This window comes from Macaca fascicularis, chromosome 12 (genome assembly GCF_037993035.2).
Source record: "Macaca fascicularis isolate 582-1 chromosome 12, T2T-MFA8v1.1".
NCBI lineage: Eukaryota > Metazoa > Chordata > Mammalia > Primates > Cercopithecidae > Macaca > Macaca fascicularis.
Window position 1 is genome coordinate 96,660,923 of NC_088386.1, and position 15,959 is coordinate 96,676,881.

Below are 15,959 nucleotides of genomic sequence, written 5' to 3' on the forward strand. Positions count from 1 at the left end.
TTTGGGAAAAGGAAGGATAATATTTAGAGAAATGGATTAGGGAGGAGGTTGGTTGAAGCAAGGGTAGGGAGAATAAGAACAAGGGTGTGTGAGGCAGGAGATGGGATGGACGTTTGTGTATTATGTACCAGACTTTGCTAGGTTACATAATTCATTTGCTCCTCTGGATGGCCTGTGAGGTGGGCTATAGTATCTCCATTTCGTAGGTGAGAAAACAAGATTGGAGAGGTTAAATGGTTTACCTAAGTTACTATGTGCTGGTAAGTGGCAGAGCCACTATTTGAACCCAGATCTCTATGATGACAGTTCTTTTGCCCATATGCTTTGATGCCTCAAAGATCCAGGCCTAAAGTGTACCTGTGTACCATTTTCTTTGTTTTGACTTCAGAAACTTGAACTTTACCTGATTTCTGTATGTTGTCATCTTGTGTACGCCCGGTCCCCACGACAGTCCGGTTTGTAGATTCTCTGATCTGCAGTTCTTCCCGTTCCTTCATGGATTTGAAGGCTCTCCTTTCTTCCTTGAATGACTTTGCATCCCTCTCCTTTGCTGAGAGTTGGGACAATGTTGGATTACTGGTGGAACCAAGCCCACCACATACTGTAAATACGCTCTTCCTGACCAATGACCTGACTGAGGAAGTGATGAAGGAGGGGCTGCAAAAGAAGGCAGACCTCATTCTCTCCTACCATCCGCCTATCTTCCGACCCATGAAGCGCATAACCTGGAACACCTGGAAGGAGCGCCTGGTGATCCAGGCTCTGGAGAACAGAGTCGGTATCTACTCTCCTCACACAGCCTATGATGCCGCACCCCAGGGCGTCAACAACTGGTTGGCTAAAGGGCTTGGTGAGAAGCTTCTTTCATATTTGATATTTTCCCTGCAAATACTTTGAAACCTTAGAATGTCTGTCCAGTAAAGTTTTAACTGCTTTAGGGTTGGGGAGGGTATGATTCCATTTTTGTATAATAAATTTAAAATAATGTTGCTGAAATTTGGCAGTTAAATTGCATTTGAAAAAGGAAACATTTTTTATTCTTACGGAGTTAGGAGAGCAGAAGTCTTCCTTACTGGGCTGAACTTCGTGATCCCTCACTTTTGTGGCACAATGCCTGTCACCCAGGCACTTGAAAAATGCTTGTTGAATTGAAAGCTCAGGTCTCTCCAGAATACACTTGATTGATAAATCAGGCAAATAGACATCTGGGTTTTAGTGAATGTTTTTAGTGAATGTTTACTTATGCCTAGGGAATGATGTATGGATTTTAGCTTTACTTTAGTAAGTCTTTTGTTTACTCATTTTGGGCTGAAGCTTTTATGATGATATCTGGATTAATGTGGTCAAATAAAGTATGAGCATTTGCAACCTGAATGATGGTTTACATGGGTAGATTTACCAAACAGTAGACCATTCTGTGTATTATCTGAAAATGTATGAATCAGTCTTTCTTGTCCAAGTTTTTCAGAGATTTAAGAATCTTTTGGAAAATAATTCTGAAATAATTTGATTTTGTACATCCATACCAAAGCCCTAGGGGACTGGTGATGTATATCTAAAGGATATATGTATGTGTGTGTATGTCATATAAGCATGAGAATGAATCTTTTAAAAAAGTCATTTCTTAGAAATTTTGCCTATAATAGTTTATCTTACTTTTAAATGTTAACCTCTAACCCCCCAAAACTCCCATTTTCCCACAATATTTTCTCTAGGAGCTTGTACCTCCAGGCCCATACATCCTTCCAAAGCTCCCAACTACCCTACAGAGGGAAACCACCGAGTAGAATTCAACGTTAGCCACACCCAAGCCCTGGACAAAGTCATGTCTGCAGTGAAAGGAATTGGTGATGTTTCTGTCACTTCTTTTTCTGCTAGGTACAATTTATTTTTCTCTTTTTTGTGTGTGTATTTATTTGTAAGCATCTTCCTTACAAAGTCTGTAACCCTGGTATTTAGGCTTGAAACAAATAATTTTCTCTAGAGTTGGTTTACAAAGCAGCATACTCCTCATTTGTCTGTGGGTCCTGGAGACGTATGGAATTTTTTCAAAACAATAAAAACAACAAGTAACACTTATTAAGTATTTTCTATGTCAGGGGACTATACTATGCATTTTATATACAGTATTTCTAATCCTGTTGATGTTCAAAGATAGTTGTTTTCACTTTAGAGAACACAGATAGATCCTAGTGATGTGGTGATGAGGCTTTTATTGGTTCCCAGCAAATCAGTGATTTCCAAGCACTTTCTTTGTTTTTTATATTTATCTTTACATTTTAAATATATATTTTCATAAATCAGTTTTTTAATTTAACATCATGGGAAATACTTTTCTGAATAATCTTTGTTTGTTTGTTTTAAGAGACTCCCAGGCTGGGCGCAGTGGCTCACACCTATAATCCCAGCACTTTGGGAGGCCAAGGCTGGTGGATCACCTGAGGTCAGGAGTTCGAGACCAGCCTGACCAACATGGAGAAACCCCGTCTCTACTAAACAAAATTAGCTGGGTTTGGTGGCGCATGCCTGTAATCCCAGCTACTCGGGAGGCTGAGGCAGGCGAATCACTTGAACCCAGGAGGCGGAGGTTGCAGCGAGCCGAGATCGCTCCATTACACTCCAGCCTGGGCAACAAGAGTGAGACTCCATCTCAAAAAAAAAAAAAAAAAAAGCGATTCCCATGCTGGAGTGCAGTGGTATGATCGTAGCTTGCCATGGCTTTAAGCTGCTGGTCTCAAGCAGTCTTCCCACCTCAGCCTCTTAATTAGCTGGGACTATAGCTGCCAAGCACTTCAAGTGAAAAATACATTAAGTGCCTCTTTATAAGGTCAATCATTATTTAGGGCAGAGATAGGAGTTTTTTTGGTTTGTTTATTATTTATTATTATTTTTGAGACGAAGTCTAGGTCTGTCACCCAGGTTGGAGTGCAGTGGCACAATCTTGGCTCACTGCAACCTCCGCCTCCCTGGTTCAAGTGCCCGCCACCATGCCTGGCTAATTTTTTTTTGTATTTTTGGTAGAGATGGGGTTTCATCATGTTGGGTGGGTTGGTCTTGAACTCCTGACCTCGTGATCTGCCTGCCTCAGCCTCCCAAAGTGCTGGGATTATAGGCGTGAGCCATGGTGCCCAGCTGTTTTTTTATTTTTTATTTTTGAGAGACAAGGTCTCACTTCGTCACCCAGGCTGCAGTGCAGTGGCATGATCACAGCCCATTGCAGCCTTGACCTCACAGGCTCAAGCCATCCTCCCACCTCAGCCTCCCTAATAACTGGGACTATAGTTATAACTTGCCACCATGCCTGGCTAATTTTTGTATCTTTTGTAGAGACAGGGTTTTGACTTGTTGTCTAGGCTGGTGTCAAACTCCTGGGCTCAAGCCATGTGTCCACCTTGATTTCCCAAAGTGCTGGGATTACAGGCATGAGCCACTGCCCCCAGCCTAACCTCTCATTATTTTTAATTGCTTGTAGTGTTTCTTATTATGGATGAACGGTAGTTTCTTTAAGCATTCCTCTTCCTACTGATGGACTTTTTAGTTCGATTCCAGTTTTTCCATATTGTAGATAATATCTGAGTTTTACCACTAGATAGGGACCAAGGCATTGGTTTTCTTTCTTTTTTAAAAATTTCGGCCGGGCGCGGTGGCTCAAGCCTGTAATCCCAGCACTTTGGGAGGCCGAGACGGGCGGATCACGAGGTCAGGAGATCGAGACCATCCTGGCTAACACGGTGAAACCCCGTCTCTACTAAAAAATACAAAAAACTAGCCGGGCGAGGTGGCGGGCGCCTGTAGTCCCAGCTACTCGGGAGGCTGAGGCAGGAGAATGGTCTAAACCCGGGAGGCGGAGCTTGCAGTGAGCTGAGATCCGGCCACTGCACCCCAGCCTGGGCGACAGAGCAAGACTCTGTCTCAAAAAAAAAAAAAAAAAAAAAATTTCACAGATGATTGCAGAGTTTATAATTAATGCTTCCAGATTATCTTTAAAGGTGTTCTTTAGTTCTAGAATTTTATGATTATATTTAGAATTTATGGTTAAATGTGAAACTTTCTTGATGCCAATAATTTTGGAGAGGCTCTGGAGGGTGATCCAAGGACCCCCTGCATGATTGTTAATCAGGTGCTTATTTAAAATGCAGATTTTTGTATTCATCTCAGATCTTGTAATTAGAATGGAGTTTGCCTGAGAATCTGTCCAAGACATTCTCAAATTCAATGTTTTAAAATTATCTCTAAGGCTTTAAAAAAATTCAGTTTGCCCCAGCCCCATTCATAGATGTTCTGTTTCACTGGTTCTGTGGAAGGATCCAGCACCTGTTATTTTAAGAAGCTAGAAGGAATTTTTTTTTTTTTTTAAGACAGTGTCTTACTCTGTTGCCCAGAGTGGAGTGCAGTGGCGTAATCTCGGCTCACTGTAACCTCTGCCTCCCAGGTCCAAGTGATTCTCCTGCCTCAGCCACTGGGGAGTGGCTGGGACTACAGGCACCCCCCACCACGCCCGGCTAATTTTTTTTTGTATTTTTGGTGGAGATGGGGTTTCACCATGTTGGCCAGGCTGGTCTTGAACTCCTGATCTCAGGTGATCCACCTACCTCGGCCTCCCAAAGTGCTGGGATTACAGGTGTGAACCACTGTGCCTGGCCTTTTTTTTTTTTTTTAACTTTAATTTTTTAATAAAAAAATAAAATGGGGTCCTGCTATGTTGCCCAGGCTGGTCTTGAACTCCTGGGCTCAAGTGATCCGCCCACCTTGGCCTCCCAAAATGCTGGGATTACAGGTGTGAGCCACCGCGCCCGGCCAGGAAATTTCTGATGCACAATCAGGATTGAGAACAGTTCTTGAACAGTGGTTTCAAAGTGAGGTCTCTGGAACAGCAATATCAGCATCACCTGGAACTTGTTAGAAAGGTAAACTCTCAGACCCCCACTTAGATATAATGAATCAAAAACTCCAGGGGTAGGACCCAGCAATCTGTGTTTTAATAATCCTCCAGGTGATTCTGATGTATAGTAGACTTAGAGAAATGCTATTCTAGAAAATGGATTGGTTTCAGATTAAATGGGTTCTGTTGGTTAAATCCTTAGTTCTACATAAATCTAATCTCCTATTATAGTAAGTTTGTAAACTGTGGATTATGTAAAATACATTTTGGCTATATTTGGCCTAAATGGAGTGATTTTTCCCCCCTAGGTTTGATAATGAGGAACAAACACGGATTAGTCTGAATTGTACTCAGAAGGCTTTGATGCAGGTGGTAGATTTTCTTTCTCAGAACAAACAACTTTATCAGAAGACAGAAATTCTGTCGCTGGAGAAGGTAATAAAAATATTTTATGTTTGATCTTAAAATACTGTGCATTTTCAGCTTTATTGAGGTATAACTGATATACTCAGAATTGTACATATTTGATGTGTACAGTTTGATAAGTATCATTACTTTGCATTTTTCTTCAGCAAATTCATTTGTAAATTATTAGATCAACAGGCCATTCACTGTTTTTTTTTTTTTTGAGACGGAGTCTCGCTATGTCGCCCAGGGTGGAGTGCAGTGGCCGGATCTCAGCTCACTGCAAGCTCCGCCTCCCGGGTTTTTACGCCATTCTCCTGCCTCAGCCTCCCGAGTAGCCGGGACTACAGGCGCCCACCACCTCGCCCGGCTAGTTTTTTGTATTTTTTAGTAGAGACGGGGTTTCACCGTGTTAGCCAGGATGGTCTCGAACTCCTGACCTCGTGATCCGCCCGTCTCGGCCTCCCAAAGTGCTGGGATTACAGGCTTGAGCCACCGCGCCCGGCCCATTCACTGTTACCTAAAGTACAAAATGGCAATGAGAGCATAATATTCTCTAGGAAGTAATTGAGAAAGGGAGACATTCCAGGAATAGGAAAATAGTGGTACTTCTTCAGGGTTACAGATTTGGTTACAGGTTTGCTCTCTCTTTATTTTATACCCTCTGCCTGGACCATGTCATTCACTCTTTCACTTGATAGCCATTTGTATGATGATGATTCCTATCTTTACTTTTTGGCTTAGAATGCTTTCTTAAGGGAAAAAATGACAAGAATCCATATTTTCAACTACTTTCTGGATGTTTTGCCCTTACAGAGCCCACAAGTATTTCAAATTCAATATATCCAAATACTTTATCCCTGTGCCCCCCCCTTTTTTTTAATATATATTTCATATTTCAGTATCATTATCTACTTTAGTTTCCAAGTTTTCATACTCCTCCTTGACTCCAAGCCCTGCTGATTCTGGCCTCATATCTATACAGTGTTTCTCCTCTGTATTGGCTCTGCCACCACAGGAGTTGAAACTCTCATTTTCTGTGATGAGAGTTGTCTCACCGAGCACCTAGGAGGCAGTCCAGGCTCTTTAGCATGGTGTCGGAAGCCCTTAATGATCTGCTACAGCCTGGGCCTCCAGCCTCCTCTCCTTCCACAGCACGTGCTCTGCACAGTAGCCATACTGTCTTCGTTTGGATCTACCCCCACAGTGTGTTCTCTCAAGTCTTTGGCACCTTTGTCCATGTTCTCTCTGTTTAGAGTGCCTTTCTTCATCTCATCGTACCTCTGTCCTGCCACACTGCACTTGACATCACTGCCCTTTCAAACTTTTTTATTACCCCCTTTTTAACTCTTTTAGGGTTTTCTCTAAGACCTGAGTCCTTCCTCCAAGTACTCCCCAAGCCTCCCAAGTCACAGCTCATTTAGTTTGTCATTCCTTGTGCTGCTGCAACTGTAGAACCTACCTTAAATTTAAACAGTTTTATTATTTTGTTTAATTAATTAATATATTTTTGAGGCAGGGTCTGGCTCTGTCCCCAGGCTGGAGTGCGGTGGTATAATCTCAGCTCACCTCTGCCTCTTGGGTAGCTCAAGCCCACCTCCCATTCAGCCTCCCAAGAAGCTGGGAGTGCAGGTGCACGCCACCATGCCTGGCTAATTTTTGGATTTTTTAATGGAGATCAAGTCTCACTATGTTGCCCAGGCTGTTCTCAAACTCCTGAGCTCAAACAATCCACACACCTCAGCCTCCCAAAGTGCTAGGATTATAGGCATGAGCCATCGTGCCTGGCCTGATTATTGATTTAAACATCTGCCTTCTTAGGAAACTGTGAGCTCCTAGAAGAATGATTTTGTCAGGTTTGTGTCCCCACATTTAGCCTGGAGCTTGCTGTAGTAACCTCACAGTGTGCATACTGATTGATTTTAGCATTTGTTGTTTTAGGACTGACAGTGGACACCGTTTCTAACTTCTGTTTCTCCTCAGCCTTTGCTTCTACATACTGGAATGGGACGCTTATGCACACTGGATGAGTCTGTCTCCCTGGCAACCATGATTGATCGAATCAAAAGACACCTAAAACTATCTCATATTCGCTTAGCCCTTGGGGTGGGGAGAACCTTAGGTAAATATTGCTCCTTCATTTATCCAGTATGCCTACTGTTAACATTGGACAAAGGTTGAAACTCTTGATTGTATTAATATGTGATAGAGAATGTGTTAGCAGCTCATAGGAGATCATTGGTTTACTTTATTGATTAGGGTAGGCCAGGTCCTGCTGTGGAGTACATCTCATTGGCCTAATCAATGAGATTTATTTCTCTGTCATGCTATGTGTTCATTTCAAGTTGGTTATTTTAGGAAGTCTGGCCATTGTAGACTGGTTGTTGTTGCAGAGGGAGAGAGTTTTGCAGGGTCTTAAACCATCAGTTCAAAATTCCAGGAAACATGTTCATTTCTGCTCAACTTATTTTCCAGATTTAGTCATGTTATCCAATACAACCAAGGGAGGCATAAAGTGCAGTCTTACCATATGTCAGGAGGAGAGCTGGAATCATGATTGCTACAATTACAACATAAATTTTGCACTTACAAGACTGGTAATATTTTCTAGTGAGGTGCCACTGAGTGATCTGATCCATTGCAGTTTCTAAGTCTTGTATTTTTTCTTCTGGCCTTTCTCGGTACTTTTGAGAACAAAAAGAGTGAACAGACATTTGTTCAACACCTGCAGTGAACCTAGCACTGTACTGATTGTCTGTCCTGAGTGTGTGAGCTCCCACTGGCAAAAGCAGTGGGGCACAGTGGTTATAGGTATAGATTCTGAGCTCAGACAAACCTGGCTTCAGATTTGTCTGTCCTCTCTGTTTGCTGCTTGTCTTTGACAAGTTGTTTATGCCCTCTGTGTCCCAGTAGTCTCATTGGTAAAAACTGCATTAATAATAAAACCTAACTCAGAAGGTGGTAGTATAATCCATGTGACATGGCACAGTGACTGGCTCACATTAAGTATAGTTAAAGTGCTAGCTCTTGTTAGCTTTGTGGTTGGTACTATTTCTCCTATGTTATAGGTGAACAGTTTTGGTTCAGAGAGATAAGTAACTGTATTAGTTCGTTCTCACACTGCTATGAAGAAATGCCCAAGTCTGGGTAATTTATAAAGAAAAGAGGTTTAATTGACTCTTTAATTTATAAAGAAAAGAGGTTTAATTTATAAAGAAAAGAGGTTTAATTGTTCTGCATGGCTGGGGAGGCCACAGAAAACTTACAATCATGGCAGAAGGCACCTCTTCTCAGGGTGGCAGAAGAGAGAATGAGTGCAAGCGAGGGAAATGCCAGACGCTTATGAAAGCATCACATCTCATAAGACTCATGCGTTATCACGAGAACAGCATGGGGGAACTGCCCCCATGACCCAATTACCTCCACCTGGTCCTGCCCTGGACCCGTGGGAATTATGGGGATTACTGTTCAAGGTAAGGTTTGGATGGGGACACAGAGCCAAACCATATGAGTAACTTATGCAAAAGTCCAGTTAGATCAAACAACCCAAGGGAGTTAAGTGTCCAAAGAAAATGGATAGCAGAGGTGGGATTTGACTTCCAAAATAACTCCAAAGCCCCATCTTTGGGATACCGTGCTGCTGAACTGGAGTGACCACTGAAGAAGTGTCCATTTTAGAAACCCAAGTGCTAAATACTTGGATTTTGGTTCAAAAGTTGCGGTTATTTCACTTTTCAGAGGATGCTTTTTGAGAATAAATAGTATATTTAAAAATATGTGCCAACTCCATTCGTAGCATTCCTCTTTCTCACTAGTCCTTTTAGTTCCTTAGCTTCCTCCCCTGAGAATAGAGATAGTACTTGCCTACCTCTCACTGTTGTCTGAAGACCCAGGTGAGATTACTTTACCCAGCAACGTTGCAGTACTGCCTGGAGCTGCACCATTAGTACTATTCAGTGGTTTGTGAGTGTGCAGCCATGTCAAAGGAATAACGGTACTCCCTTCAGCAGCACATATACTAAAAATTGGATGATATAGATTAGCATGGCGCCTATGCAAAGATTACACGCAAATTTGTGCATTGTTCCATATTTTGTGCAATTCACAAAGGTTGTTAGTTAAAAAAAAAAAAGGAATAATAACTGTACCTTGGGTTAGCTATGCAATATCAAAAGAATGACCTGTTTGCTTATATTAAAACATGTTTTTTTTTTTTACATGCAGAAAGAACAATTCGTATACTCGTGATGAGACCAGGAGTAAAATCTGTATTATGTTTAGGATTCTTGCTACAAATTATAATAGTAAAAAGAAAGGGAATTGTAAAGTATTGGTCTCTTGTTTCCTTTGTCTTAAAGAGTCTCAAGTCAAAGTTGTGGCCCTGTGTGCTGGTTCTGGGAGCAGCGTTCTGCAGGGTGTCAAGGCTGACCTTTACCTCACAGGTAGGACAGACTTTGGATCTCTCTTGGTTTATTTTTTGCAAAATCAAAAATGGCAGATTTTAGGACAGTACCTGGCACATAGATGATACCTAATTAATGTTTCGTAAACTTGAACTAAACAGAAACTACAACAGAATTGGGACATACTGCGTTCTTTGTGGAGGGATGAAATCATTGAACAATTTATTATCTCAAAAATTAATGGTCAGCATTTATTTTACCTACATTCTTCCTAAACTGTCCCAAACCTCTCAGATTTCACGTCAGTGGGATACTTTCTACCCTGTCACCTTAGCTAGGAAATGGTTCCTCTTAGCCTAAAGCCAATCATCAATTCCTATCAATTCAAGCTCCCAAATCTTTCTAGAATCTTCCCCCTTATCTGTCCAGGCAGTGTCTCCTACTTGAAGTACAGCATCAACCCTCTAATGTTATCTTCCATATATTCTCCTGAAATTAACTTTTCACAGTGCGTATTTGATGGTCTTGACTAAAAAGACTTCAGTGATTTCCTTCATCTGTCTGGTAGAGCCTGAACATTGCATCCTCTTTCTTGTACCCCTTGCATATGCTGTTTTCTTTGGTTAGAATGCCTTTTCCTTGTTCTTCTTGTGATAAGTGAGCACCCCCTCTGAGAAGCCTTCTCTGACACTGTCCTGCTTCTGCCTCTTGTGGGTCCCTGTCACTTTGTCCTTGATCTCCAGTGTGCACTTCTGTTGGACAGTAATTGGCTCCTGGGCCTTACACTCTCTCCTTAAGGATACTACCTAATAGGTCCTGGCTAATTTTTATTGAAAGAATTACTTCACGTAGTTACTACTCAGGAATGTGACCAAACATGGCCCATTATACCTGCAAAGGATTTGAAGACATTTTAATGGGTTGCCAGTTTGTTTACCTCCTCCTTCTTAGGGTTAGGAGAGAATGAGTTAAAGAATTACTTTTCCCACTTCGAGGACCAGGCTCTAGACTCTTAGCCCTCTGGCCATTCCTTTGGCTACTTCCATGCTTCCCTTGCCTCCCACACCCATGCCTTGTTGTGTAGCACACTCTCTTACAAAGGCTGCTGCACTGAAAGCATTGTCACATCCCGAAGTACCAAGGAGCAGCATCTGAGAAAGCCTGATGGAACTGCTCTAAACCAATAAATTGATTAAAAAAAAAAAACATGTATGTGACTATTACCTGTTTTCCATTCTTCTGAAGATAAAAGATTTTTGTAAGTCCTTAAATTTCTACCAGATTAAAGTGAAATTTCAATATGAATATCTTACAGCATTGTGTCTGGCTATTTTAAAATTCATTTTAGCATTTTACTTAGAAGGAATTTCAGACCTATGCAAAAGTTGCAAGAATAGTACAATGAACTCCTATGTGCTCTTCACCTTGGTTACTAATGGTTATATTCTGCCATATTTGTACATTCTTTATGTACATATTATATATGTGTCTGTATACATTTGTGTGTGCATATATAGATATATAATATATAATATACAAGTTAAAAATTTTTTTATATATATATATATAGATAGATAGATGTATTTCCCCCAGGACCATTTTAGAAATCGATTGCAGACATGACAATTTCTTTACCTCTCAATACTTCAGTGTATAGTCTTCTAAGAACAAAGACATTCTAAGTCTATAGAACAATTATCAAATGAGGGAATTTAATATTGTTAAAACATTTACTTGATATACAGTCCATATTCACATTTTTCCAGTTGATAAAAGTTTATAGTATTTCTTTTTCTGATCCATATCCAGCCCATGATCTCACATTGCATTTAGTTGTTGTTAGTCTCCTTCAGTCTGGAATAGTTCCTCAGCTTTGTCTTCATAACACTGACATTTTTAAAAGAGTATAGGCTCTTTGTTTTGTGCTTCTCGCTCAATTTGGGGTATCTATTTCCTCATAAATACTTTTTTAAAAACTAGTTTTTAAAAAAAGTGATAAAATATAATGATATGTTCATAAAATAAATTCAGGCAGTTCCAAAATGTTAAAATGTCCTTCCTATCTCGCTGTGGGGAGAAAAAGAAAATATTACCTGGCTAGCATTAGATGTCTCTGGTCTGTGAGGCATTGCTTTTGAGTGTAACTTCAGAGATGCGAAGCCCCTCCTAAAGGACCTCTGCTGAACTTCATCACGCTCCCTGTGAGTCTGAGGCCGTGTTCTCGTTGTATTAGGTTGTTAAGGGTAACATCCTGTAAGACCAGCAGATGGGGAGCCTGCTCCTTGCAAATGTAAGTTCTCTCATTTGTCGTTTCATTCTCCATTTGCTTTTCCTTTCCCAAGCTGCCATCCTGGGCCAAGCTTTTCTTTCCGTTGGCTTCAGCAATTATTGCAGGGTCTTCACAGATTTCCCCCCTTTCATGCCTTCTCCGGCCAATGAGTTTGTCACAGTACAGGCAGCCAGACTTATCTTTCCTAAAACAAGGCTTCCAACTGGGTCATCTTAGTGTCTTTTTCTTGCTTTTTACTTTTACTATTATAGATTAAGATGTTTTAAAAGGTGCTTGAATAAAAATTATTCCTTATAATGAGATGACACTTATTAGAAGAGTGTGGGGAACTGAAAAATTCTGGAATTAAGAAAACTTATTTTTTACTTACAGATGTTTTCTTGTGGGAAAATTAGAGAAAAAACTCAATTTTTTTTCTAAGAACCTTTTTTTTCTTAAATTTGTATGCCCTTCTGTCTCTAAATACAGTTCAAAATTGTACTTTCTAAAGAACAAACCAAATTGTACACAGTGCAGTTTCGCTCTTAAATTACAAGTCATCAAATTCACAAACTGCATTTTTAAAAATTCAGAATATTAGGCTGGACACAGTGGCTCACACCTGTAATCCCAGCACTTTGGGAGGCCGAGGCGGGCAGATCACTTGAGCCCAGGAGTTCGAGACCAGCCTGGCCAACATGGCAAAACCCCGTCTCTACTAAAAATACAAAAATTAGCCAGGCTTGATGGGTGCCTGTAATTCCAGCTACTCGAGAGGCTGAGGCAGGAGAATCACTTGAACCCAGGAGGCAGAGGTTGCAGTGAGCTGAGATTATGCTATTGCACTCCAGCCTGGGCAATAGGGCAAAACTCCATCTAAAAAAATAAATACAAATATAAATAAATTAAAAATTCAGAATATTTGAGTTTTCCCCAAATCTTTTCACAACAGATGAGATTCCCTCCAGAGTTTCTAGGGATTTTGCTTAAGTCAAAGAAAAATACTTTGTTTTAATCTGGAAATAATCTTAAATTCATTTCATCCTTGTATATTAGACTAAGTTGACGACAGAAATACTAGTGCTTACAAAGCCTAAGTCTGCTGGGCAGTATACACAGAATGTCCTCCAGAGGTATTTATTACATAAGAGGCAGATTTTCTGAAGGCCTCATTTTACTTAGCAGTGGTCATTCTTTTTACGGTGGAAACACAGTAAAATGGGTGTTTACAGATCTGGTTCTGGCCAGATAATGTTGGATTGGACAATTGCCTTGGGGTCTGCCAAGGAAAAAGAAGTTGGAATTCTCAATGGGATGGCTTTTATTTTTATTTTATTATATTTTCAAGACAGAGTCTTGCTCTGTCACCCAGGTTGAAGTGCAGTGGTGCAATCTCGGCTCACTGCAACCTCCAGCCCCCATACTGAAGCAATTCACCCGCCTCAGCCTCCTGAGTAGCTGGGATTACAGGCGCACGCCAGCACACCCAGCTAATTTTTGTGTTTTTAGTACAGATGGAGTTTCACCATGTTGGTTAGGCTGGTCTGGAACTCCTTAGCTCAGGTGACCCCCCTGCCTAGGCTTCCCAAAGTGCTGGGATTACAGGCGTGAACCACCGTGCCCAGACCTTTCTCTGTTTTTAAGTTGGAGGACATAAAAGAAAACTGTACAGTACTTTCTAGATTTATAACAGTTCTGCTGTATTACATTCACTTTATATAGAATATAAACTTGGTATTTCTGCTTTTGTGTTTCCTCATTCCACAGATTCCATATCTAGCATTTAAGAATTTGCTGTTTCCTTTTTGGTAGGTGAGATGTCCCATCATGATATTTTGGATGCTGCTTCCCAAGGAATAAATGTCATCCTCTGTGAACATAGCAACACTGAACGAGGCTTTCTTTCTGACCTTCGAGATATGCTGGGTTCTCACTTGGAGAATAAGATAAATATTATCCTATCAGAGACTGACAGGGACCCTCTTCAGGTGGTATAATTGCAGAAACATCAGGATAACACATTGTACAAATTAGTTGGATGCCAACTTGAATTTGTAACATGAGTCAGTGGGACTAGTGTGCTTCTAGAAGAGTGTCTTAGAGGGTATGATCATTTCCGGTTTGTTAATCTGATTCACCAAACATTCTTTTTTTTCCTTTTTTTTTTTTGAGATGGAGTCTCGCTCTGTCACCAGGCTGGAGTGCAGTGGCGCGATCTTGGTTCATTGCAACCTCTGCCTCCCAGGTTCAAGCAGTTCTTCTGCCTCAGCCTCCTGAGCAGCTGGGACTACAGGTGTGTGCCACCGCACCCAGCTAATTTTTGTATTTTTAGTAGAGACGGGGTTTCACCATGTTGGCCAGGATGGTCTGGATCTCTTGACCTCGTGATCCACCCGCCTCGGCCACCCGAAGTGCTGGGATTACAGGCGTGAGCCACCACGCCCGGCAGATTCACTAAATGTTCTATCGCTCATACAGTAAAACTGTAATGTAACTACCACATTAAATAACAAGTATTCATATAAAATCTAGGAAAGATTGAATAAAATCTGTTTACTTAACATTCTTTGGAAGCAGCTCAAGTGATTCTCTCCTTAGTTTAATTGTAGATGGGATGGGATGGATCCATTTGGGTATCTTTGCCCTTGCTTAGTTTAACATTATGCTTGAAAAACTTGGGCTTGAATACTTCTTTCTAGGTAGTAGCCTCTTTGCAATGATAAGGTCTGTTTGTCCCTGTTCCTAGTTCTGCCTACGATCTAGTCTCTCACCTAAATTTCAGAATCAGAATGAGATTTATCAGGATGTTGTTTTAAAAATATATATACACAATCATTATTCATTATTACTATTACTTTATTGCTTTTTAGATGACTTACTTGTAATTTTTTTTTTCTTCCACAGTCCTTTGTTCCCAATTTCTGCTGTCACTTCCCTCTCTTGGCAATGAACTTGGCTGACACAGGCAGGGGGCAGGGCCAGGGAGTGAAATTCCAGAGCAGAAAGAACGAAGTCAGATATCTCAAAATATCATCCTGCCCCATTTAATCTGGGCCCTTTCTCCATGTGGATGCCCTTTTCTAAACAGCGCCTGCACTGGGCTGCGAGGCCCCTGCCTGCCTCCACTGGTTGGGCAGGGCAGATACACCTTTCTCCACCCGTTTTCAGATAATCTGGCTAAAGCAATATTCCCTCCAGTTTAGGCATTCTTGGATTGCCTTTATGATTTGTGCTGTTTTACCATACCACATATAATTTTTACTTCATGCTTTTGTGTAAAGCAACTTTTTCTCTTCTTATTTTTTATTGTGGTAAAATTCACATAACATAAAATTCACCATTTTCCTGCCCCTCCCCCCAATTCACCATTTTAAAGTATATAATTCCGTAGCTTTTAGTACATTTACAGTGTTGTGGTACCGTTACCACTACAGTTCCAAAACATTTTTCATCACCACAAAGGGAAGCCCCATTAAGTAATAACTCCCTCCTCCCATCCCCTGAATCCTATTTCTATGGAGTTGTCTATTCTGGATATTTTCTATAAGTGGAATCATAAACACGTGGTCCCTTGTGTCCGGCATCTTTCACTTATGTTTTCTCCATTACTGCCGCCTTTTGTGTTTTTTTCCTTGTATTTTGACTCCCTTATTTCCTTATATATATATATTCTTACCTATCTTTAAAGGAAATTTTATGTCACATCCATTATAACTTAAATATTTACTTAATCTGTATTAAATACAGGATTATTAAAATACAAAGGAACACTGCTCAAAAGAAATGTCATTTTTTAAAAAATATCATTTTTTTTTTTGGAGACATAGTCTCACTCTGTTGCCCAGGCTGGAGAGCAGTGGCATGATTACAGCTCCCTGCAACCTCTGCCTCCTGGGTTCAAGCGATTCTCCTGCCTCAACATTCCAAGTAGCTGGGATTACAGGCACCCGTCAGCATTCCCAGCTAATTTTTGTATTTTTAGTAGAGACAAGGTTTCATC

General features: G+C 40.8%; 1 protein-coding gene and 1 non-coding gene across 35 annotated transcripts in view; both read left to right on the plus strand.

Annotated features, from left to right (window-relative positions):
• Positions 1-15,959, plus strand: part of NIF3L1 (NGG1 interacting factor 3 like 1) — a 105,353-nt gene that overhangs the window by 27,353 nt on the left and 62,041 nt on the right. For 13 of the 34 annotated variants that reach the window (XR_012421361.1, XR_012421360.1, XR_012421357.1 and 10 more), the window contains 5 exons: positions 389-850; positions 1,716-1,878; positions 5,191-5,317; positions 7,271-7,409; positions 9,646-9,729. Coding sequence is in view for 27 of the 34 variants with exons in the window: in XM_074009715.1 (XP_073865816.1) it covers positions 415-850; positions 1,716-1,878; positions 5,191-5,317; positions 7,271-7,409; positions 9,646-9,729 (949 nt within the window). In the remaining 7 variants the exon portion in view is untranslated. Of the gene's footprint in view, positions 1-388; positions 851-1,715; positions 1,879-5,190; positions 5,318-7,270; positions 7,410-9,511; positions 9,730-11,923; positions 11,981-13,726; positions 14,521-15,959 lie in introns of those variants that run through there. The other 21 variants (XR_012421355.1, XM_074009702.1, XM_074009700.1 and 18 more) reach the window with 7 other exon arrangements.
• Positions 9,282-9,383, plus strand: LOC123568128 (U6 spliceosomal RNA). Its single transcript, XR_006691353.2, has one exon. It is a non-coding gene; the product is annotated as a U6 spliceosomal RNA (small nuclear RNA).